The following is a 23983-nucleotide window of genomic DNA, read 5'->3' as shown; positions in this document are numbered from 1 at the left end:
AGTGCGCCGAGATCCCGCCACTGCACTCTAGCCTAGGCGACAGAGCAAGACTCAGTCTCAAAAAAAACAAAGAAACAAACAAAAAAAACCCACAAGTAGGCCAGGCTCAGTGGCTCACGCCTATAATCCCAGCACTTTGAGAGGCTGAGGCGGGTGGATTACCTTATGTCAGGAGTTCAAGAACAGCCTGGCCAACATGGTGAAACCCTGTCTCTACTAAAAATATAAAAATTAGCCAGGCGTTGTGGCATGTGCCTGTAATCCCAGCTACTCGGGAAGCTGAAGCAAAAGAATCACTTGAACCCTGGAGGCGGAGGTTGCAGTGAGCCGAGATCGCGCCATTGCACTCCAGCCTAGGCAAAAGTGTGAGACTTTGTCTTCAAAACACACACACAGACACACACACACACACACACACACACACACACACACACACAAATAACTGATCATTGATTCTCTTTCCCTTCCTACAGCCTCCCAAGGTGTCAATTAGGAAGTGCCAAAATACTAAAGTCTCATTTAATATTCCTGATCAACTCATGTTCTAATAATTAATGTGGAAGAAGAGGAAAGAAAGAGAAAACAAATGAGAATCTAAGGTAGCAAACAGCAGCAACTTATTGGGAATAAGGGGAACATTGTTCTCACTAACCAAATAGGACTGATAACGCTTCCAAAAAATAAAATGTTAGGTAAAGGGAAATATGGAAATATGTTTTACCTTCTACTAATAGCTGCAGGCAGGAAGGTCTAAACGCAGGGTTCAACTAAGCTTGGTGAGCAGGGGCGATGTGCAGAGGGAATACTGAAAGAGAATCAGTTTCAACCATAACCCCCATCTACTGTAGAGTATATCCAGAAATCTAGACTACTAGTATGGTATACATATGCCCTAGGAGCAACTTAGGTAGTAAACTCCCATGAATTGTTTGTAATTTATCTTGTCCCTGGGCAGTTTCTTAGGAGTGGTTTCAGAAGCAAGATCTCTACTTCCTTCAGAATAATAAGGTAGGGAAGGAAGCCTCAAAACAAAGTGGCAATTTGGAGGCAGAGAAGGAATAAGGTAGTGGTGGGGAGGAATGGGATAGCAAGCAGGTTCAGTTCAAGAACTAAAGGCAAAATCTTCATACTCATACCCTGTTTGAGTCCAAGAGGAAGCAGGAATGAGAGTAAGGGTGGGGCACATAATCCTTATTCAAGCTACCTGATATTTGAAAAGAAGGAGACATGAACACTTGAGTTAATCTTTTAGTGCTACTGAAATGACTACATAGTTAATCTGGAAGTTTAAGAGCTAACAAAGCTTCAAAGACAACCTGCTCTTTGTTGTAAAGTGGACTGAAGATGTTTCAAATAAAACTATATCCAAAAACTGGAAGTAAGAAAAGGGATCTCTTAGCAAATAGGAATCTAGGTGTAGAATTTATACACATATATATATATTTTAAAGTATAAAATTGAGAAAGTATGTACAAAAAACCATCCTAAATCTTAGAAAGGAAACATAAAAAAAAGGCCGTGGAAAGGCTGGGGAGTATGTGGGTGGATGCCTAGCAGCTGGAAGAATGCATATTGCCCAACTGCCCAGCAGCCAGCACGAGAATATCTTTCTTCTCCTTGTGGAAGCGCAGCTCCTTGCCTGCCAGTCGGGCTTCATCCAGCTCCCGCTCAGTAGAGGCCAGCTCTCTAGACAGTGCCCCCGGCACACTCTGCTCCCGGCTCACCCAGTCCAAGGCCATTTGGTGGCGAATATCATCATCCAGGGCCCGGTGCGAATAATGAGCCAACACCTCCTAGTAGGGGAGGGGAATGTGAACATCACTGAGAAGGTTCATATCATACCACACTGACCCAACTGGGACTAAGAACTCAGCTTTAGAGACCTAACTGAGGTCAGCACCTAAGTTCTTCAAGGAGATTCTTAAAGGAAACTTCCTGGTAGGGGAAGCAAGATAGACAAAAGAATCACAGCTAATATTTAAATAGAAAAGATTATAGGAATGAAGAGGGTACTTAGGTAAGGCTTTCAATATTCACAACCATAAGTCACAATAGACCTTATTTCTAAGATAGTAACCACCTCAAAAGAGTCCACTGACAGATTGTGCTCCCCTCATTCCCCCCACTCATAAAATCTCTTACCTGCCGAGAGCATTGTCGTTCCCTCATGGCCTTAAGGCTGCCATTCCAGTGTAGCAGTTGAAAAACTGTCATTAGCTCCTGGGGGAAGAGGATAGGAAGTACCGGGACAGTGATTTTATATTGGGAGGTTACATCAGAATTACATGGGAAACCTTTTACAAAATGGATTTGTAGAAGCATCTCTCATCACTAACTCTGATAGGACTTTGGGGAAGAAAAATATTTATTTATTTAATTTATTTATTTACTTACTTACTTGAGACAGAGTCTTGCTCTGTCACCCAGGCTGGAGTGTAGTGGCGCAATCTCAGCTCACTGCAACTTCTGCTTCCTGGGTTCAAGCAATTCTCGTGCTTCAGCCTCCCAAGTAGCTGGGATTATAGGCATGTGCCATCATAGCTAATTTTTGTATTTTTAGTAGAAATGGGGCTTTGCCATGTTGGCCAGGCTGGTCTCAAACTCCTGGCCTCAAGTGATCCATCCGCCTCAGCCTCCCAAAGTGCTGGGATTACAGGCGTGAGCCACCATGCCAGGCCAGGAAGGTATTTATTTTTGGAAAATATTGTAACAACCTTCTTTCCTTTCCAGTATCAATAAGTTAGGAATTAGTAGGAGCCATTATATATTATAGTAGCAGGCTGACCCATGTTATTAGAGCCAGGGAAGTACATGGGAAAGTACCTGGAACTCCAACATTGATTTGCCCTTGTTGGATTCCAGCATGAATCGGAAGGCACCAATCCCTGTATTTGGGTTGTCAGCTTCCTCCCTGTTGCCCTGGTAGTAGAGGAACAGAAAAGACAAATAGATTTTCAACCAGGATTATCATCTCAAGCAGCACTGTCCAGTAGAAATATAATGCAAGCCACATATTTAATTTAAAATTTCCTCTCTGCCACATTAAAGTAAAAATAAAGAGGTAAGTCCAGGTGCAGTGGCTCATGCCTGTAATCCCAGCACTGTGGGAGGCCAAGGTGGGCGGATCACTTGAGGTCAGGAGTTTGAGACCAGCCTGGCCAACATGGTGAAACCCTGTCTCTACTAAAAATACAAAAATTGGCCGGGCTTGGTAGTGGGTGCCTGTAAATCCCATCTACTCAGGAGGCTGAGGCAGGAGAATCACCTGAACCTGGGAGGCGGAGATTATAGAGATCGGGCTACTGCACTCCAGCCTAGACAACAGAGCGAGACTCTGTCTCAAAAAAAAAAAAAAAAAAAAAAGGTAAAATTAATTTTAATAATATATCTTATTTAACCCAATATGTTCAAAATATTATTTTCCAACTGTAGTCAGTATAAACATTATTAATGAAATATTTTACATTCTTGTACTGAGTTTCTGAAATGTGGTATAAGTGTGGAAATTCTGGGTAGCACTGTGGTCTCCTGGACATTGGCCTATTGTGTCTTCTATTGGTTATGTAATCCTGCAGGGTTAGAATTAAGACACACTGTTCTGCATTCAAGCCTAGTATGTAAAAAAACCAATACAGCTTAGAAGTTAAGAGCATGGACTGCAGCTCCTACAAATAGCATGGCCTTGGTAAAGTCACTTAACCTCTCTATTCTGCAGTTTCCTCTTCTGTAAGATGAGAATAATCATAGAGCTACCTTAAATGATTGCCTTGAGAATTAAATAAAATTTTAAATTAAAAATAAAATAAAAATTCACTTTTTTTTTTTTTTGATACAGAGTCTCACTCTGTCGCTCTGTCGCCCAGGATGGAGTGCAGTGGTGCGATCTCGGCTCACTGCAACCTCCGCCTCCTGGTTTCAAGTGATTCTCCTGCCTCAGCCTGCAGAGTAGCTAGGACTATAGGCATGCGCCACCACGCCCAGCTAATTTTTTTATTTTAAGTAGAGACGGGGTTTCACCATGTTGGCCAGGCTGGTCCTGAACCCCTGACCTCAGGTGATCTGCCTGCCTCTGCCTCCCAAAGTGCTGGGATTACAGGCATGAGCCACCGTGCCCGGCCCAGCATTTACATTGTATTAGGTATTATAAGTACTCTAGACATGATTTAAAGCATTCATTCAGGAGGATGTGCATAGGTTATATGCAAATACTGTACTTTTTTTTTTTTTTTTGAGACTGTGTCTCATTCTGTCTGTCACCCTGGCTGGAGTACAGTGGATGGTCACTGCAGCCTCGACCTCCCCGGGATCAAGTGATCCTCTTGCCTCAGCCTCCCAAGTAGCTGGGATCACAGTCAGGTGCCTCCATACCCGGCGATTTTATTTTATTTTTTTATTTTATTTTATTTTATTTTATTATTTTATTTTATTTTATTTTAGAGACAGAGTCTCGCTGTCACCCAGGCTGGAGTGCAGTGGCACGATCTCGGCTCACTGCAAGCTCCACCTCCCGGGTTCACGCCATTCTCCTGCCTCAGCCTCCTGAGTAGTTGGGACTACAGGCGCCCACCACCACGCCTGGCTAATTTTTGTATTTTTAGTAGAGATGGGGTTTCACCGTGTTAGCCAGGATGGTCTCGATCTCCTGACCTCGTGATCCGCCCGCCTCGGCCTCCCAAAGTGGTGGGATTACAGGTGTGAGCCACCGCGCCCGGCTTTATTTTTTTTTTGTAAAGATGAAGTCTCTTTATGTTGCCCAGGCTGTACTGTGCTATTTTATATGGAGGACTTGAGCATCCTTGGGTTTAGGTGTCCTCGAGAGATCCTAGAACCAATCCCACACAGATCCCAAAGGAAGACTATAGAACCATAAATTTTTTTTTTTTTTTTTTTGAGATGAAGTCTCACTCTGTCACCCAGGCTGGAGTGCAGTGGTGCGATCTCCGTTCACTGCAACCTCCACCTCCTGGGTTCAAGTGATTTTCCTACCTCAGCCTCCCACGTAACTGGGACTACAGGTGTGCACCACCATGCCTGGCTAATTTTTGTATTTTTTAGTAGAGATGGGGTTTTGACACGTTGGCCAGTCTGGTCTCGAGCTCCTGACCTCAAGTGATCTGCTCACCTCAGCCTTCCAAAGTGCTAGGAGTACAGGCATGAACCTCAGTGCCCAGCCAGGAACCATAATTGCTTTCTTTTTTATTTTTATTTTTTATTTTTTTGAGACAGGGTCTCACTTTGTCACCGAGGCTGGAGTGCAGTAGTGCAATCTTGGCTCACTGCAGCCTTTACCTGCTCACTCAAGTGATACTCCTGCCTCAGACCCCCAAGTAGCTGGGACTACAGACGCATGCCTCCATACCTAGATAACTGTTTGTGTTTTTTGTAGAGATAGAGTTTTGCCATGTTGCCCAGGCTGGTCTCCAACTCCTGAGCTCAAGTGATCTGCCCGCCTCAGCCCCCCAAAGTGCTAGGATTACAGGTGTGAGCCACCACACCTGGCCTAGAACCGTAATTTCAATAACGATGAATTTAGTTATTTATTTTTTGAGACAGAATTTTGCTCTTGTCACCCAAGCTGGAGTGCAATAGCACAATCTCGGCTCACTGCAACCTCCTCCTCCTGGTTCAAGTGATTCTTCTGCCTCAGCCTCCCAAATAGCTGGGATTACAGGCGCCTGCCACCACACCCAGCTAATTTTTATATTTTTAGTAGAGGCGGGGTTTCACCATGTTGGCCAGGCTGGTCTTGAACTCCTGACCTCAGGCAATCCGCTCACCTCAGCCTCCCAAAGTGTTGGGATTACAGGCGTGAGCCACTGCGCCCGGCCAACAATGAATTTAGAGCCCATGATCAGATAAATACTGCAAATCCTATTTTCCATAATCCACAGTTTCTTTTCTTTCCTTTTCTTTTTTTTTTTTTTTGAGACAATCTTACTTTGTTGCCCAGGATGGAGTGCAATGGAATGATCTCAGCTCACTGCACCTCCATCTCCCAGGTTCAAGTGAGTCTCATTCTTCAGCCTTCTGAGTAGCTGGCATTACAGGCATGTGCCACAATGCCCAGCTAATTTTTGTATTTTTCCTTTCTTTTTTCCTTTTTTTTTTTTTTTTTTTTGGAGACAAAGTCTCGCTCTGTCACCAGGCTGGAGTGCAATGGCGTGATCTCGGCTCACTGCAACCTCTGCCTTCCAGGTTCAAGTGATTCTCCTGCCTCAGCCTCCCAAGTAGCTGGGACTACAGGTGCACACCACCACACCTGGCTAATTTTTTTTTTTTTTTTTTTTAGTAGAGACGGGGTTTCACCATGTCAGCCAGATGGTCTAGATCTCTTGACCTCGTGATCTGCCCGCCTCGGCCTCCCAAAGTGCTGGGATTACAGGCATGAGCCACCGTGCCTGGCCAATTTTTCTATTTTTAGTAGAAATGGGGTTTTGCCATGTTGGCCAGGCTGGTCTCGAACTCCTGACCTCAAGTGATCTGCTGGCATCCACCCCACAATGTGCTGAGATTACAAGCGTGAGCCATCACGCCTGGACCTGTTTCATTTTATAATACCATTAGGTGACCTAAAAGTAGCAAATGTACTTTCCAAAAAATTTTAGCTGGCTTTTTCTTTTTTTATTTGGTTTGGATTAACATAAAAATGTTTTCATTCCCTGCAGATGCTGTTGACTGGGGCAAAGAATAATGGGAGAAAAACAGCTGGGTCCTAAATAACAGAGGGAAACCAACTTTTTTTTTTTTTTTTTTTTTTTTTTTTGAGACGAGACAGAGTCTTGCTCTGTCACCCAGGCTGGAGTGCAGTGGCGCAATCTCGGCTCACTGCAAGCTCCGCCTCCCGGGTTCACACCATTCTCCTGCCTCAGCCTCTCCCAGTAGCTGGGACTACAGGCGCCCGCCACCACACCCAGCTAATTTTTTGTATTTTTAGTAGAGATGGGGTTTCACTGTGGTCTCGATCTCCTGACCTGGTGATCCGCCCGCCTTGGCATCCCAAAGTGCTGGGATTACAAGCGTGAGCCACCGTGCCCGGCCGGGAAACCAACTTTCAATAAAGTATTCAACAACTAATCCACAAAGCAGATAACTGAAGTAATTTGGTATATGTAAGTACATCTTTTTTTTTTTTTTTTTTTTTTGAGGCAGAGTCTTCCTCTGCCACCTAGGCTGGAGTGCAATGGCACAATCTCAGCTCACTGCAACCTCTGCCTCCCAGGTTCAAGCAATTCTCCTGCCTCAGCCTCCCGAGTAGCTGGGATTACAGGCGCCCATCACTGTGCCCAGCTAACTTTTGTATTTTTAGTAGAGATGGGGTTTCACCATGTTAGCCAGGCTGGTTTCAAACTCCTGGTCTTAGGTGATCCGCCTGCCTCAGCCTCCCACAGTGCTGGGATTACAGGCATGAGCCACCGCACCTGGCCTGTAATTACATCTTAATTAAATGCAAATAGAACAGATACTTGGTCTATCAATGAATTTGTGGAGAGGAAGGAAGATGGCAGTGTTAATTTCTAAGATGTAACTAAATTAAGTCAACTTGGGTTCTAATCTTGGCGTGACCACTTACTAGCTATATCATGTTAAGCAACACTTCACTTCTGTGTTTTTAGTCTCCTCATCTGTAAAATAGGGGTAATAATAGTACTTATACCTCATAGGATTGTTGTGATGATCAAATGAGGTAAAACGCATATAAATCCCCTAGAACACTCCCTACCACAGGTAAATCAATTAGGATTAATTATGGTTGTTTTGTTGTTGTTGTTGTTTGTTTTTTGTTTTTTTTTTGAGACAGAGTCTCACTCTGTTGCCCAGGCTGGAGTGCAGTGGTGCAATCTCGGCTCACTGCAAACTCCGCCTCCTGGGTTCAAGCCATTCTCCTGCCTCAGCCTCCCAAGTAGCTGGGACTACAGGCACCCCCCACCATGCCAGGCTAATTTTTTTTTATTTTTAGTAGAGATAGGGTTTCACCGTGTTAGCCAGGATGGTCTCGATCTCCTGACCTCGTGATCTGCCTGCCTCGGCCTCCCAAAGTGCTGGGATTACAGGCGTGAGCCACCGCGCCCGGCTAATTATGGTTATTCTTATCATCATCATTTGAAAGAACAGTCGTAAATAAAGAGAGTAAATAAATTATCCTCCTTGTTCCTAAAAAGACATTTTGTTATAAAAGGGTTATCAATAAGATGAAGTAATGGAGGCAGGAGACAAGTGACAATAAAAAACAGTCTTATAAAAAAAGAACAGCAGAAACGAAGGTCTTAACCCAAATTAGCAAAAGCAAAATTCAAGCTCAATTTTCATTTTGGAATAGCTCTACACTTCTGTAAATCTGCAATTAAAGGTTTCTAGATACCAAAGAGACACAATGAAAGAGACAAAACGAGAAAAAACACATAAACACAGATATAGAATTAGAGACTGAGACATGTGGAGCACATGACACAATAGACTGACAGAGAATAAATCAAAAGAACAGAGAGGTGGACCAGAAAGAAAACAAGAATTCATGCTCTGTTTCACAGTAATTTACAACTTCCCAAGCAGCCAGTTCTCCCATCTCCCACTCTCCTTCCTTCCAGCTCCATACAACTTACATTGAAAGATGCCAGGGCCTCAGAGACACTCTTCTCGATGAACTCATCAGTGATTCTTCGGGAAGGATGTTCATTAAACACAGAATTCATTAGCGCAATCTTTGCAGCACTCCTCCGGGCCTCAGCTTTTGTGGGGCAAAACTAGGCAGGGGAGAAAGAGTGAGAATATGTGTATTTCTGCATATGAGAGAGAGGAATGAACAGTGGGAAGGAAACACTTCAGATAGAAAACACTTGGACGCAGCCGGGCGCGGTGGCTCAAGCCTGTAATCCCAGCACTTTGGGAGGCCGAGGCGGGCGGATCACGAGGTCAGGAGATCGAGACCATCCTGGCTAACACAGTGAAACCCCGTCTCTACTAAAAATACAAAAAATTAGCCGGGCGTGTTGGCGGGCGCCTGTAGTCCCAGCTACTCGGGAGGCTGAGGCAGGAGAATGGCGTGAACCCGGGAGGCGGAGCTTGCAGTGAGCCGAGATCGCGCCACTGCACTCCAGCCTGGGGCACAGAGCAAGACTCCGTCTCAAAAAAAAAAAAAAAAAGAAAACACTTGGACGCTCTTTGGATAAATCAGTTGTGTTCAACACACTCTACAAGGTTTTTATGGTAAAGTGGTTGGGATGTTTGGAAACATAATTTTGATTCAACATCCTGAAGTCATTAACGAACTGGGAGAGGGCTGTAGCTCATACCAAACTGAATGCAGAACGAGGAAGGCTGCTTAAGTCAGCATATAATCACTGGACATGAAAAATGCCCCTGTTTAGGCCGGGCGCGGTGGCTCACGCTTGTAATCCCAGCACTTTGGGAGGCCGAGGCGGGCGGATCACGAGGTCAGGAGATCGAGACCACGGTGAAACCCCGTCTCTACTAAAAATACAAAAAATTAGTCGGGCGTGGTGGCGGGCGCCTGTAGTCCCAGCTACTCTGGAGGCTGAGGCAGGAGAATGGTGTGAACCCGGGAGGCGGAGCTTGCAGTGAGCCGAGATTGCGCCACTGCACTCCAGCCTGGGCGACAGAGCAAGACTCCATCCGCCATCTCAAAAAAAAAAAGAAAAATACCCCTGTTTAAACTGTCGACAGAATTAATTACTCAAAAGTCAGATTCTGGCCGGCTTAACAGAAATCTGTATCTTGTTCTGTGGACAGGTAAGGTTTTTTGGATTCCTCTAGATAACCCAAGATTAGAACCAAAGCTGTGTCTAGGGTGCTTCTACAGAGGAGGCCACTGGTCTCTATCAGAAGCACCCATCTTGGAATCTTGGACTTCATTTTTAGCTGTGAGCAGGCATTTTCTCAAATAATGTAGTGAGCCAAAAGAGCTATCCCTGAGAAGGATTTAAGTCTGAAGAAGGAATTTATAGACTTCTTTTTTCCCCCCAGTGGAAACAAAGAGGAGAGGAGTAACTAAGGGAAGGAAAGCTGACTTAAGAAGGAAAAAAATAAAAATTCATGTTTTTATATTGTATCCAACATAGGTATCATAGAACAAGTCTGATCTGCAGAAGTCTCAAAATTATTCAACTTCAGATCTCTAGCCACCATAGTATTCCTTTATAATTCATCTTTATTGGCTGTCTCAAAGGCCTCTTTGCCCTGTGTCATTTATGAGTAATTAGAGGAAAGGAAGAAAGTAATGTTGCAGTTTTTAAAAGTAGACCAAGGCCGGGCTTGGTGGCTCACACTTGTAATCCCAGCACTTTGGGAGGCCAAGGCAGGAAGATTGTTTGAGCCCAGGAATTCAAGACTAACCTGGGCAACATAGCAAGACCCCTGTCTCTACCAAAAAAATAAAAAATAAGTAAGTCAGACATGGTGACACGTGCCTGTAGTCCCAGCTACTCAGGAGGCTGAGGCAGAAGGATCACTTGAGCCAGGAGTTCCAGGCTGCAGTGAGTTATGATCACACCACTACACTCCAGCCTGGGTGACAGAGTGAGACTCTGTCTCTAAAAGAAAACTTAAAATAAAAAGTAGACCAGGGGTTGGGCATGGTGGCTCATGCCTGTAATCCCAGCACTTTGGGAGGCTAAGGCAGGAGGATCACTTGAGGCCAGGAGTTTGAGACCAGCCTGGGCAACATAGTGAGATGCCAACTCTACAAAAAATTTAAAAATTAGCTGGGCATGGTTGTGGTGCACACCTGTGGTCCCAGCTAATCAGGAGGTTGAGGTGGAAGGATCACTTGAGCCAGGAGTCAAGGCTGCAGTGAGCTATGATTGTGCCACTACACTCCAGCCTGGGCAACAGAGCACAACTCTGTCTTAAAAAAACAATAAATAAGTAGACCAGGATGTGTTTAGTACTTAAGCATCCCTACTATCAATAATTCCTAATTTCTATTAACTGACAGGCTCTCTGAGACAGCATATGAAGCTTGGTAAGTAAGTCCTAAGTCTTCCCAGTGCTTCAATTTGTCTGTTTCTATTTGTCTATTACTAGCTTGCTGGCCTGCTCTATAGTGCTGTTGCTTAAAAAGTCATCTGTGAAGAAAAAACCAGCGGGAGAAATTTCACCTGCCAAAGCGGATAAAGAGGTATAAACTCAAACCCATCTTGAATTTGAGCAGTTAAGGATATGCCCTTGCTCAGTGTATCAGACTAGGAACACCCAACCCATGTTCTAATCTAGCTTCAGTTATTGCACCCTGCCCCTGGCCGGGCGAGATGGCTCACACCTGTAATCCCAGCACTTTGGGAGGCTGAGGTGAAAGGATTGCGTGAGCTCAGGAGTTTGCAACCAGCCTAGGAAACATGGCAAAACTCCATATCTACCAAAAATACAAAAATTAGCCAGGTGTGGTGGCACATGCCTGCGGCCCCAGCTACTCAGGAGGCTGAGGTGGGAGGAAGATCACTTGAGCCCACAAAGTTAAGGCTGCAGTAAGCCATGATTGTGCCACTGTACTTCAGTCTGGGTGACAGTGAGGTCCTGTCTCAAGAAAGGAAAAAAAAAAAGCTGGGCGAGGTGGCTCATACCTGTAATCCCAGCACTTCTGGGAAGCTGAGGCAGGCAGATCACCTGAGGTCAGGAGTTCAAGACCAGCCTGGCCAACATGGCGAAATAATACAAAAATACAAAAATTAGCTGTTTGTGGTGGCGGGAGGCAGAGGCAGGGAGAATTGCTTGAACCTGGGAGATGGAGATTACAGTGAGCCGAAATCACACCACTGCACTCCAGCCTGGGCAACAGAGCAAGACTCTGTCTCAAAAAAAAAAAAAGTTTAGGCTAAAAGGCCAAGAAAGACAATTCTACTCTTTCCAAAAATAACAGAAATCAAATTACTATAATGTTTCAGTTATGGGCATCATCATAAAATTTTCAAGTCATTCAACAATGTAATGAGGTGGGAAGAAGAAGGAAAGATCAGCCAGGCACGGTGGCTTACGCCTGTAATTCCAGCACTTTGGGAGGCCGAGGTAGGCGGATTGCTTGAGGTCAGCAGTTGGGCCAACATGGCGAAACTCCGTCTCTACTAAAAATACAAAAAGTTAGCTGGGCGTGGTGGCAGGTGCCTGTACTCCCAGTTACTTGGGAGGCTGAGGCAGGGAGAATCGCTTCAACCTGGGAGGCAGAGGTTGCAGTGAGCTGAGATCAGGCCGTTGCATCCAGCCTGGGCAACACAGCGAGACTCTATCTCAAAAAAAAAACAAGAAGAAGGAAAGATCTTATTCTCTTAGAAGTGAAAGCATAGGCTTGGCATGGTGGCTCACACCTGTAATCCCAGCACTTTGGGAGGCCAAGGCAGGCGGATCACAAGGTCAGGAGATTGAGACCATCCTGGCTAACATGGTAAAACCCTGTCTCTACTAAAACTACAAAAAAAAAAAAAAAAATTAGCCAGGCGTGGTGGCATGCGCCTGTAGTCCTAGCTACTGGGGAAGGTGAAGCAGGAGAACCACTTGAGCCCAGGAGGCGGAGGTTGCAGTGAGCCAAGATCGTACCACTGCACTCCAGCCTGGGTGACAGAGCAAGACTCCATCTCAAAAAAAAAAAAAAAAAAAGTGAAAGCATGAACGTTTGTCATCTTGGGTATATATTTATTTCTCTGAAATGACTGAAGTTCTTTTTTTTTTTTTTTTTTTGAGCCAGAGTCTCACTCTGTTGCCCAGGCTAGAGTGTCATAGTGCAATCTCAGCTCACTGCAATCTCTGCCTCCCAAGTTCAAGCAATTCTCCTGACTCAGCCTCCTAAGTAGCTGGGATTACAGGCGTGCACCACTACGCCCAGCTAATTTTTGTATTTTTAGTAGAGATGGGGTTTCACCATGTTGGTCAGGCTGGTCTCAAACTCCTGACCTCGTGATCTACCCGCCTTGGCCTCCCAGAGTGCTGGGATTACAGGTGTGAGCCACTGTGCCCGGTCTGAAATGACTGAAGTTCTAAGGGAAAAAATTTCATCACCTACTTTGAAATGAAGCTTCCTTAGGACTGCTTCTGTTTGAGGCAGAAACTAAGCTGCAATGGCACTCATTCATGCAACAGACATATTATTTGCCTACTATCTGCTAGGCACTAAGATGGGTGGTAGGATTTAACAAGAAAGAAGACAGACACAATCTTTGCCTCTATGGAACATAGTCCACTAGGAGAGACAAACAATTATGATATGTTGTAATAAGTGATATGATAGGGGAAGTTCAAGGTGCTATGCAGACACACAGTAGGGCCTTTAACCTTGTCTAAGGGTTACACAAACCATATGGAAAACAGAACAAAGGTGTTTATTATTTTCTCTAAATTCCATTTCAGACTTTTAAGTTGACATTTCAGAAGGCTGCCTCCCTGTCTGCAATGTAAAAAATCCATCTTTGATGACAATATTCATACTAGTCCATAATTTTTCACTACTACCTCATAATGGCAACCATTCTTTTCATCATCATAGGTATTTCACACAATTGTAGAATGTTAGTAGTAGAAAAGACTTTAGAAATAATCTAACCTATCTCCTTCATGTTATAGATGGGAAAAGTGAGGCCCAGAGATTTGCCCCATTGATATTCAGAGGAATGTGAATTTGGATCTCCTAACTCTTAGATGAGTACTGTTTCCACCATACATAGTCCCTCAGATTTGACCTCTTAGAGAACTCCAACATTGCTTTCTTTAGTAATTGCCTATGTAAAAGTACTGGAGGCAAGGAATATTGTTCTATATCCTCAATAAGAGATGGAAGAAAGTTGGAATGCAATAACTGAAGCCAGATTGGAACATGGGTTGGATGCTGGTAGTAGGATATACTGAGCAAGGGGATATTCATAACTGCTCAAATTCAAAATGGGTTTGAGTTTTTGAAAGGAAAGCATGCTACTGAGGTTCTACTATGGTCAAATTGGCCTCAGATGCTTGCCAGAATAATTTTCCCAGAATTGTTTTAGGTCCTCAAATATATTTCAGGCAGTTTAATGGCCAAAGTGGTGGAGAAAGCCGTTACTAACATCTAAGCATTTACCTTTGCTGCTGCCACCTCACAACTCTTACCTGGAAACTCCCAAAGCAACTTCCCCCAGGCAGGGTGACATAGCAGACATAAGGAGGGCTGTTGGAGGGAACCATCTCATAAACCACTAAAGCCCCATTCTTTAAGTCAGCACCACGGGACTGCTTCATCTGCCAGAATTCCTGAAGTGCCTCCACCACATTCACTACAAAAGAGAAGTAGTTAAGTTCAGCAATGAATGAGAACACCTCCAAGTGGTGCTATACTTCAATACAGTACCTGTAACCTGTACCTACATTAAGAGTCTGCCCCTTAGCTCCCTACCTATTATCATTTAAAAGCATTTAAATTAATAAACCTAGACTGTGGTTAAGTTAATTTGCCTAGAAAGACCAGAGTATGCCCGCCCTCCTCCACCACTTTTCTGGTTCACATTTTATTTTATTTAAATTTTTTTTCACTCCCACCTCCAATCTGAATAGTTCACATTTTAACTTAGTCCTAGAATAACTTAAATATTGAAGGCAGAGTTCCCAATGTCAGCAGACCATTATCACTGCCTGATGAAATACAAGCAGATTATTCCACAATTGGTTAGCTGGCCCAGGATGATAATAACCACCACAATAAGTGCTAACATGTATTGAACACTTACTGTATGTCAGGCGTTTCTGTAACTGCTTTATGTGTTTAATCACAGCAACTTTATGAAGCAGATATTTTTACTATCCATATTTTACAGATGAGGGAAATGAGGCATAGAGAGGTTAAATAACTGGCCCAAGGTTATGCCAGGAGAAAGTAGCAGTTTGAGTATTCAAACTCAAGCAGTCTTGGTTCCAATGAATATTCTTATATGCAATACTGCTGGCTCAAGGAAATATAGCCCTAATAACCATTCTCGAGCCTGTGCTTCTAGTGAGCGCATCCATTGCCAGATTCCTTTTCCAACCCAGAATACTATGTATATACTATGAGTGAGAGAAGCCAGGGCATGGGGGTGGGAGAGAAAACCCTTTTGAGGCTTTACCTGGGTATAAATGATTTTTGGAGGAACCATATGGTGAGATGCGAAGCAATGCAATGGGAAGCAATTGGAGGACTTTAAAAAGAAGGACTCCTCCATGGGTAGGTCTCTCATGCTCCTTCACATCTTGCTAGGTATGCCAAGATTGCAAATCCCTGACTGCTCTTTACTTGGGCTATTTTTCAGGACTGTGCTTGCAGCAAGAAATATTGAGGGATGAGGTACTATCTTCACTCAGATAAAGAACACGCTTGCTTCAGCTTGTTGCAAAATGGCAAGTTCCCCAAGCTGTGAGTTCTATAAGTGTTCCTCTGTTGTGAAGCAACCCATGGCCTATGCAAGTATCTACCTGAGACCTCTGCATTGGACTTGGGAGGAGGCAAGGAGAACTAATATAAACATGATGCTCATGCTGCTTGCTGTGCTATGAATGATAAATTCCTTTGTCTCTCATCTCAAAGTCTCTTGACTTCTGCCAGCACCCATGAAACAGTAAATGGCTAATTTATTAGTTGTAGGTAGGCTAAAATCAAACTCCAGACCTGACATTGTATTCTAGAACACTTCCTCTCATCCCCTACATTTTCCTTATGTAGCCTACAGTGTAAAGAGGGAAAGAGATATTAACCAAATCTCAAACAAATGTAAAATTGCAGCTGTGATCAAGTTCTATAAAGGAGTGACAGATGTCGGAGTATCTGACCTAGTTAAGACGGAGTATCTGACCTAGTTAAGAAGGTCAAAGAAAGCTACCCTGAGGAGGCAATATCTAAGTTCAGGTATGACTAGGAATTCACTGGGCAAGAGGTGAGAGGACAGTGTTCTGAGCGTAAGGAACAGCATGTTCAAAGGCTCGTGACGGCAGGGAACATGATGAATAAAGGGAATTAAGACCATATGGCTATGAAAGAGTGAGTGAGGGGAAGTGTAATGCAAGATGAGGTTGCAAGAGGAGGCAGTAGTACAGTTTTAAGAAAGATTTGGGCCGGGCACGGTGGCTCATGCCTGCAATCCCAGCACTTTGGGAGGCCAAGGCGGGCGGATCACGAGGTCAGGAGATCAAGATCATCCTGGCTAACACGGTGAAACCCCGTCTCTACTAAAAACACAAAAAATTAGCCGTGTGTGATGGCGGGCGCCTGTAGTCCCAGCGACTCGGGAGGCTGGGGCAGGAGAATGGCGTGAACCCAGGAGGCGGAGCTTGCAGTGAGCTGAGATTGCTCTACTGCACTCCAGCCTGGGCGACAGAGCGAGACTCCGTCTGAAAAAAAAAAAAAAAAAAAAAAAAAAGAAAGAAAGATTTGGCTAAGTCAGTGAAAAGTCCTCATGCCAAAGGAATCCCATATCTCACCAGGATCTGCCTGTGTTAATACCCCTGATGTGCTAGGTCATGGGCTGGGAGCAGCCTACAGGAAGCGAGCAGCCTACAGGAAGCGTGGTTCCTTCAAATGTGGTTATGGATGCAAATGTGCAACTTTGTGGTGCAAATGTGGTTGTGGATGACCCAGAGTGGGCAGTGGCTGAGGCTGTTAGTCATGCTCCCTGCAGCAGGCAATGAGCACTGCACATTTTCATGGCTGTCATATACACGTTAGCAAAACTTTGAGCACTTAATAGGTACATGGCATCATTCTAAGCATTGGGCATGAAAAGAATAACACACGGTTCCTGCAAGCAAGGAATTTATTTTATTTTTGAGTTGGAGTCTCACTCTGTTTCCCAGGCTGGAGTGCAGTGGCGCAATATCGGCTCACTGCAACCTCTACCTCCCGGGTTCAAGCAATTCTTCTGTCTCAGCCTCTTGAGTAGCTGGGATTATAGGTACATGCCGCCACGCCTGGCTAATTTTTGTATTTTTAGTAGAGACAGGGTTTCACCATATTGGTCAGGCTGGTCTCAAACTCCTGACCTTAGGTGATCCACCTGCCTCGGCCTCCCAAACTGCCGGGATTACAGGCGTGAGCCACCGTGCCCAGCAAGCAAGGAATTTGAAATCAGTGGCCAATAATACATTATCTCGCCTGCTCTGCGAATGAAACAAACACCGATGTACTAGCCTGAGTTGGAGAAGCAGCATAAACTCTTTTTAATAACCTATATTTAACTGACTTTTAAGAATGCTCATTTTTCTATTAAAAGACAGCATGAGAGCACATGTCATTAGGACCTCCTGAGGCTCTGTCATGGGCAAAAAAAAATTAAAATTAAAATTAAAAATTAAAAAAAAGATCCAGCATGAAAAGAAAACTCTTTCCCTCCGTTGGTTTTGGCAGGGCTCTTCAAAGGTCAATACTGACCAGAAAGCTCAGCCATCTTTGTTCTTTCCATGAAATCTTTTCAGCTTCAGTTTCCTCTTTGAGACAGTTTAGCATAATGCACTGGGTGACAGCTCTCTTGACATGCACACAACAAGGAGAATACTGGAATAAAGAGGAAGAGGAAGAGACCACCATAATTGAGAAGATCCTATTAAAAAGCATATGTTCAGTCTCTATCCAGTTAAACATTTCTTCGCACAGACTAGAGAATCATTTTTTAATGATTACTCAAAGCCAAGGGACATGGGGAGTCTTGATTTTAGAAATGTGAGTATGAAATGATAATTGGGCAAAGTGGTCAAGAAAAAAGCAACTAATTGTGATCTGCACTTGAAAATGCTTCTAGACTTATTCATTTTTAGAGCTGGAAGGAACTTTAGAGATCATCTAGTCCAACGCTGGCTAAGAAAGAACAGAAGACTTGTTTGAGGTCACATAGCTATGGCAGAGTTGGGGCATGAATCTAGATTTCTGGGGGCCAATATTCTTTCCAATTTGGGAATCTTAACCCAGGCTCCAAGGTCCAGTCTGTAGCTGAGCTTCATGGAGGTTCACAAGCTTCCTAAAACTGTTAAGTAAAATTATGTGTGTGTCTGTGTGCACATGAGTATTTGTGCATGTGTATGTGTGGAGCACTCACATTTTTTATCATATTTTCGCTGAGGAACCATGGATATAATGGTTTACATACGGATGGCTAAAGAACAGTGAGGTGGGAGGGTAGGAATAACTGAGATACACACATCTGATAATTGTTTTCTCAAAGTCCCTCACAAGAAAGACCAAGATAGGAATATTTCAGTGCTTATACCCTGCTGTTAAATAACAAAAAAGAGAAATCGTTTTCAGCCAAAATAAAAACTTTTTTTTTTTTTTTTTAGACAAAGTCTCGCTCTGTTGCCCAGGCTGGAGTGCAGTAGCATGATCTTGGCTCATGGCAACCTCCACCTCCAAGGTTCAAGCAATTCTCCTGGCTCAGCCTCCCAAGTAGCTGGGATTACAGGCGCACGCCACCACACCCAGCTAATTTTTGTATTTTTAGTAGAGACGGGGTTTTGCCTTGTTGGCCAGGCTGGTCTTGAACTCCTGACTTCAGATGATCCTCCCACCTCGGCCTCCCAAAGTGCTGGGATTACAGGTGTGAGTCACCGCACCTAACCTAAAACATTTTTTTTTTTTTTTTTGAGGCAAGGTCTCACTCTATCGCTGAGGCTAGAATTCAGTGGCACAATCACACCTCACTGCAGCCTTGACTTCCTGTGTTCAAGTGATCCTCCCACCTCAGCTCCCTGAGTGGCTGGGACTACAAGATGCATGCCACCATGCCTGGATAATTAAAAAAAATTTTTTTGTAGAGATGGGGTCTCACTATGTTGCCCAGGCTGGTCTCAAACCCTAAGGTTCAAGCAATCCTCCTGCGTTGGCCTCCAAAATGTTGGGATTACAGGCATGAGCCATTGTGCCTGGCCAGGATAAAAATATTAAAACAATATATGAAACTACAGTAAAAATTTTATATCATAAGGATAAATACAACCTTGCCAGAAAGGTAATTAACAAAAATAAAAGAAAAAAATAGTAAATACAACTTTGTGGTGGGGAAGCAGGAATAAAGAGATAATGAAATTAAGAGGTGAGTAAAAAGATTCTCCTTGATCATATAGGATGGGGAGAATAGACTGACTCTATTCACATTATTATGGAAGATAGGGAAGCTGGTTAACAATAGTTCATCTGTTTCCTATTTCAATGTTTAGAAGGTACATCTGCCCCTAAATAGCCCACAGTGCACAGTCTCTTTGGAAGGAGAGACTGCAAAGTAACAGTGACTTTGGGAGGGGACTCTGGTAGACTGAATAATGCCACCTGCCAAAATGTCCATGTCTTAATCCTTGGAACCTGTGAATGTCACTTTATCTGGCAAAGACTTTGGAGATGAGTTTAAATGATCTGAGATGGGGAGATTACCTAGATTATATAGGTGGGCCCTATGTGCATTCACAAGTGTCCTTATAAGAGGGAGGCAGGATGGGCACATTGACTCATGCCTATAATTCCAGCGCTTTGGGAGGCCAAAGCAGGATGATCACTTGAGGCCAGGAGTTCAAGACCAGCCTGGGCAACATTGTGGGATCTCATCTCTACAAAAAAAATTTTTTAAATCAGCCAGGTGTGGTGACATGCACCTGTAGTCCTAGCTACTTGGGAGGCTGTGGCAGGTGGGAGGATCACTGGAGCCCAGCAGTTCCAGGCTGTGGTGAGCTATGATTGCACCACTGCAGTCCAGCCTAGGCAACACAACGAGATTCCATTTCTTAAAAAAAAAAAAAGGAGGCATATTTGATGAAGAGGAGGAGTCATGGAGGCAGAGATTATAGTGACACAGCAATAAACCACGTAATAAACCAACGTCAGCAGCCACCAGAAGCTGGAAGAGGCAAGGAGTGAATTCTCCCCTAGAGCTTCTGGAGGGAGCACAGCTCTGCCAACACCTTGATTTTGGCCCAGTAATACTGATTTTGGACTTCTGGCCTCCAGAACTATGAGAGAACAAATTTCTGTTGGTTTAAGCCACTACAGTTGTGATAATTTGTTACAGCAGCCACAGGAAACTAATATAGGAACTAATCCAGCATTTCCAAAAATTGGAAATATTCAGCCCAACCCATTTAACTCCAGTCTTACAGAAAAGAAGCTATCTGTGATTCTGAGGAAAAGGAACAACTAAACAGAAAATACTACACAAAATTCATTTGTTCAACTTAGTGAAATAACAGGGGCAAAATCTCCAATCATGCAGCCATATTGTACCATAAAAGGATAGCAATACTTCCAAATCAACAGGTTTGAAGAGGGAAATGTAGCAATTACAGAGCAAGGAAAGTGACTTACTCGATCCTGCCAGTTTAGAGATTGCCAGATGTCAAACATGAGAAAGAGACTATATGCCATAGAAAAAAAGGGTGCAAAGGAAATGGCAATGCAGAACAATACCTATCATTTGCAGTTTCCAAAGCATTTCCAAACGCACAATAGTAGCAGCCACACTGAGTACCATGTGCTGCATGCTTTATATTCGTTGTCTGATTTAATCCACACAAAACTATCAGGATAAGTATTATGATACCCATTTTACAAAAAGTAAGCAAGTTAAGGAACTGAATCTAACCAGGATTTAGAAACAATGTTTGTTTGGCTCCAAAGTCAACCCTCTTTGTATTGGGCTGGCCTGCTTTATTACACCATTAATCTTTATACATGCTCTGTAATGTGAACCGTGAACTCCAGCAAGATAGGGACTAAATATCTGCCTTGTCCACCACTGCATCTGGTGATCAATAAAATTTGGTATATGAATGAAGAGAACAGATGAAGCATAGAGAGATTAAGCAACTTCTCCAAGATCACACAGCCAACTATTTGACAGGGCTAGGTCCTCTGATTACAAATCCCATGCACTACAAACTTATCAAGATCCTACAGAATACTGAGCTATGTGTGTATCTTGGGTAAGTGGGTGAGGGAGGCAGATAAAGGACAGGAAAGCTTTTTAAAATAAATAAGTAAATACATATATACATACATACATACATACATACATACATACACACATACATACTGATAGCCCACATGAGTGAAGGTAGATCTAAAGACTGGAAAAGGTGAATTTGGAGCATTCAGGAAGAAGATGAAGGATGTTAACTGAAGATGATGTGGTAAAGCATTGCTGGATGAGGGAATGAATTGTCTAGGCAGAGGCTAAAGAACATTGTATTCAGGGGAATACAGCCATTCCCCCAAATACCATGCCATCAGTCACAAGGGTATGTGAGTACATGCCAGTGGCAGCTTTGCCTAAGAATTGAAGCAGAATAAGTGATTCCATGTGGTAAGGACTTCTGAGCCAAATGGGCAGAGATTCTGCTTGCCTGAAGCTGATCTGCCAGACTCTCCTAAAGTACTGGCTGGACACCCAGACTGGAAATGAGAAACTCAAGAATAATGAGAAAGACTGCGATGGGGGGTGGGGAGATAGGAAAGAAAATCACCACAGAGTCTGAAGCCTGACTAATTGCCCTTTGTCAGCACAATCCCCTTGTTCCCTCATCCTTGCTAAGGAAATGAAAGTTTTTACAGGATGCCCAGTTTAGGAGCCAAAGCAGAGGCTCTCCAGGTAACACAGACAAGAAAAAGGGTGTCCTCCTCTATAATTTTAATAAATGCCTGTAAGCTTCCAAGAGGAAGGCTTCAGATTTAGTGTGACCACTCTAGGCTACTCCTGTGCCCAGAGGCAAAGACCTTCCCTTGATCTTGACTTAGGGACTTGAAGCAGCAGTCTGCTAATAGCAGTTCCATCACATAGCCTTGTTAAATCTTGGGATTACACTGGAAAAATAATATTTCCTCATGAGTTTCAGATTCATCCATTTGTATCCCCAGCACCTAGCAGAGTTCCTGTCTTATAACAGGAGTTCGAATTGTATGAAGAACAAAGGCAAATTGATGATGAATGAATCATTAGGCACATACAGCAAAATGGCTCTAAAAATCTGTTTTCATAGCAATTTTTGGGTTTACATTATTAGGATTTAAGAGTGGGAAAAAGTGAAGCATGTTCTACTTAAGGAGCTATGAACCAACAAATTTGAGATAATAATCATTTTTAGGTTATATGTCATTTGCAATGTCTCAGTTAATCCATATTGTAACCCTTGAAGAAACTGAAGCTCAGTGAAATTAAGTCCCTTCCCCAAAGATTTGGCTGGTAAGTGACAAACATCTCCAAAGCCTGTGTGTGCTCTCTTCACTAAACTTTCTTAAAAAAAGAAAATCTACAGAAAAGTCCTGTAACTTTTCTCTGTATTATTGTTAAACAGAAAGTTAAAGATATAGTCACTTCCAGGTCAGGCAGGACCTGGCCAAGCAGACGGAAGGGATGTCTTGTAAATTCCAGGCTTAAATCCTGTATTCCACACCCTTCACTATATATTCCTTATTACTTACACTATAAATCTGGAACTCAAACTCAGACAGGAAACTACACTAGTTAAACAAAAACAACAAAGAAAACCCTCACATCCCTCTTTCCAGAAATTAGACGAAGTTTTCTAACTGAAATAGAGTTTCTAACCTGGCACATTTCCACAGAATTTAACATCGAAAGAGCCAAGGCCTGGGATTTATCCTCAGTTCCTGGGCAAGGGCCAGGAAAACAGAGCCAGACAGAAAGGCCGGAGTTGTGAGCCTCCATACTAAAAAAAGATACCAAAGTAAGGTACTAAGCCACAGGAAGCTGGTGTGAGTTCAGTGGTACAGGTCTGGATTTAAATGCACAATTACTATGAGTGACTTGTGAAGGCACTACCTAGTTCCCCAGTAAATCTGAAGTTGCACTGAAATTTCAGAGTGAAGGAAAGTAAGTAAAGAATTTAACAGTCAAGGTTAAGGAGCTGGAGCAAATTAACAGGTGAGTCCAGGAATTGCAGAGATCACAGAGGAAAGATTGAGAGGGTATGGATGAGAAATTGGATCTGAAATAAAAGACAGGATCTCACACAATGGGGACTGGTTCTCAAAGGCAGAGAGACGTTAAGTTATTAAGCTGGAGGAGGAATTCCATTTCTAAAGGAGAAGAGCTTAGGAAGAAAAGAGGATCGTATCTGAAAAAGGGTCCCTAGAGAATATATTAATAACTCAGTAAAGGGGAGGAGGTAGGAGGCTTAAACGTGTGCATGAGTGTGTGCGTCTGTGCGTGTGCGTAGCCCAGAAGGAAACTCCCCAAAAGGAAATGCATGTGAGGGCTCCACGCCAGGAAAAGCGATCCGGAGGACTGTGGGAGCAAGGCTCCCTTACAGAGGGTGTCGCGCAGGAGGCCAGACCCGCAGACTCACCTCGGCCATAGCCCTGCGTGTGCTTGGCGAAGCTCCTCACCACGGCCTCCACGGCCTCTCGCAGCACTGCCGGGCTGCCGGCGGCGCCGGGGGGCAGGGGTAGTCCTGGGGCCCCAGACAGGAGCAGCGGCGGCGGAGGCGGTGCGGGAGGCGGCGGGGCAGGCGGGGGGCCCGCAGGGGGTGTGGCGGTGGTAGCCGCGGCCCCAGTCACTCCCGGCCGCAGCGCTCGGAGAGTGCCCCTCCCGCTGGTGCCCACACCAGGCTGCAGCCGCTGCGCTCGCATCGTCTCCATCCCGGCCGCCAATGGAGTAGCGCCCCGGAGCCTGCCAGCCTGCCGAGCTAACGGTCCCAACCACCCCAGTCAGCGAGCGCCTGGGGACTGAGGGCGGCGCCAGGGCCGAACCTTCAGTCAAGTGGGGGCGGGGACGAGCTAGGTTCCATGCCAATCACCAGTGACGGGGCGGGAGCTGGAGGGCTCCTGCTCCGCCATAGGCAAATTATTCAGGAGGGTGGAGATTCTGATAACCAATTGCAAAGAGAAAAAGCGTATCCTCTGAAAGGCAGACGCATAGCTTGGGCGCGTCTTTGGGAGTCCTGTGGCAAGCACTAGAAAGCAGGACAGAATCTTGGGGCGGGGCTTGAAGAAAAAAAATGGGCCTAGATGCAAGATTGGGGAGGATTGCAGACAGAGTAGAGATCATTTTGT

At 44.2% G+C, this 23983-nt stretch overlaps 1 protein-coding gene across 2 annotated transcripts; it reads right to left on the bottom strand.

Annotated features, from left to right (window-relative positions):
* Positions 1-1237: 1237 nt before the first annotated feature.
* LIX1L (limb and CNS expressed 1 like) lies at positions 1238-23695 on the bottom strand. Of its 2 annotated transcripts, XM_030824742.1 has the most exons (6): positions 23278-23694; positions 14083-14246; positions 8601-8741; positions 2824-2919; positions 2143-2220; positions 1238-1793 (listed from the first exon to the last, which is right to left on the bottom strand). In XM_030824742.1, the coding sequence occupies exons 1-6, from the start codon at positions 23567-23569 to the stop codon at positions 1551-1553; spliced, it is 1014 nt and encodes a 337-aa protein (XP_030680602.1). In that variant the 5' UTR covers positions 23570-23694; the 3' UTR covers positions 1238-1550. The 2 variants fall into 2 exon arrangements, with proteins under 2 accessions (XP_030680602.1, XP_030680603.1); XM_030824743.1 differs by lacking the exon at positions 2824-2919 and having other exon boundaries at positions 23278-23695.
* Positions 23696-23983: the final 288 nt, after the last annotated feature.

This window comes from Nomascus leucogenys, chromosome 12 (genome assembly GCF_006542625.1).
Source record: "Nomascus leucogenys isolate Asia chromosome 12, Asia_NLE_v1, whole genome shotgun sequence".
Taxonomy (NCBI): domain Eukaryota; kingdom Metazoa; phylum Chordata; class Mammalia; order Primates; family Hylobatidae; genus Nomascus; species Nomascus leucogenys.
This window is presented reverse-complemented; position numbering and strand designations above follow the sequence as displayed.

Excerpts from the sequence above, each read along its gene's own strand:
- LIX1L (XM_030824742.1), bottom strand. The coding sequence starts at position 23,569 with ATGGAGACGATGCGAGCGCAGCGGCTGCAGCCTGGTGTGGGCACCAGC. Across the intron at positions 2,221-2,823 it reads AATCAATGTTGGAGTTCCAG|GAGCTAATGACAGTTTTTCA; the intron begins GTACTTTCCCAT and ends CTCTTCCCCCAG. Across the intron at positions 1,794-2,142 it reads AACGACAATGCTCTCGGCAG|GAGGTGTTGGCTCATTATTC; the intron begins GTAAGAGATTTT and ends CTCCCCTACTAG.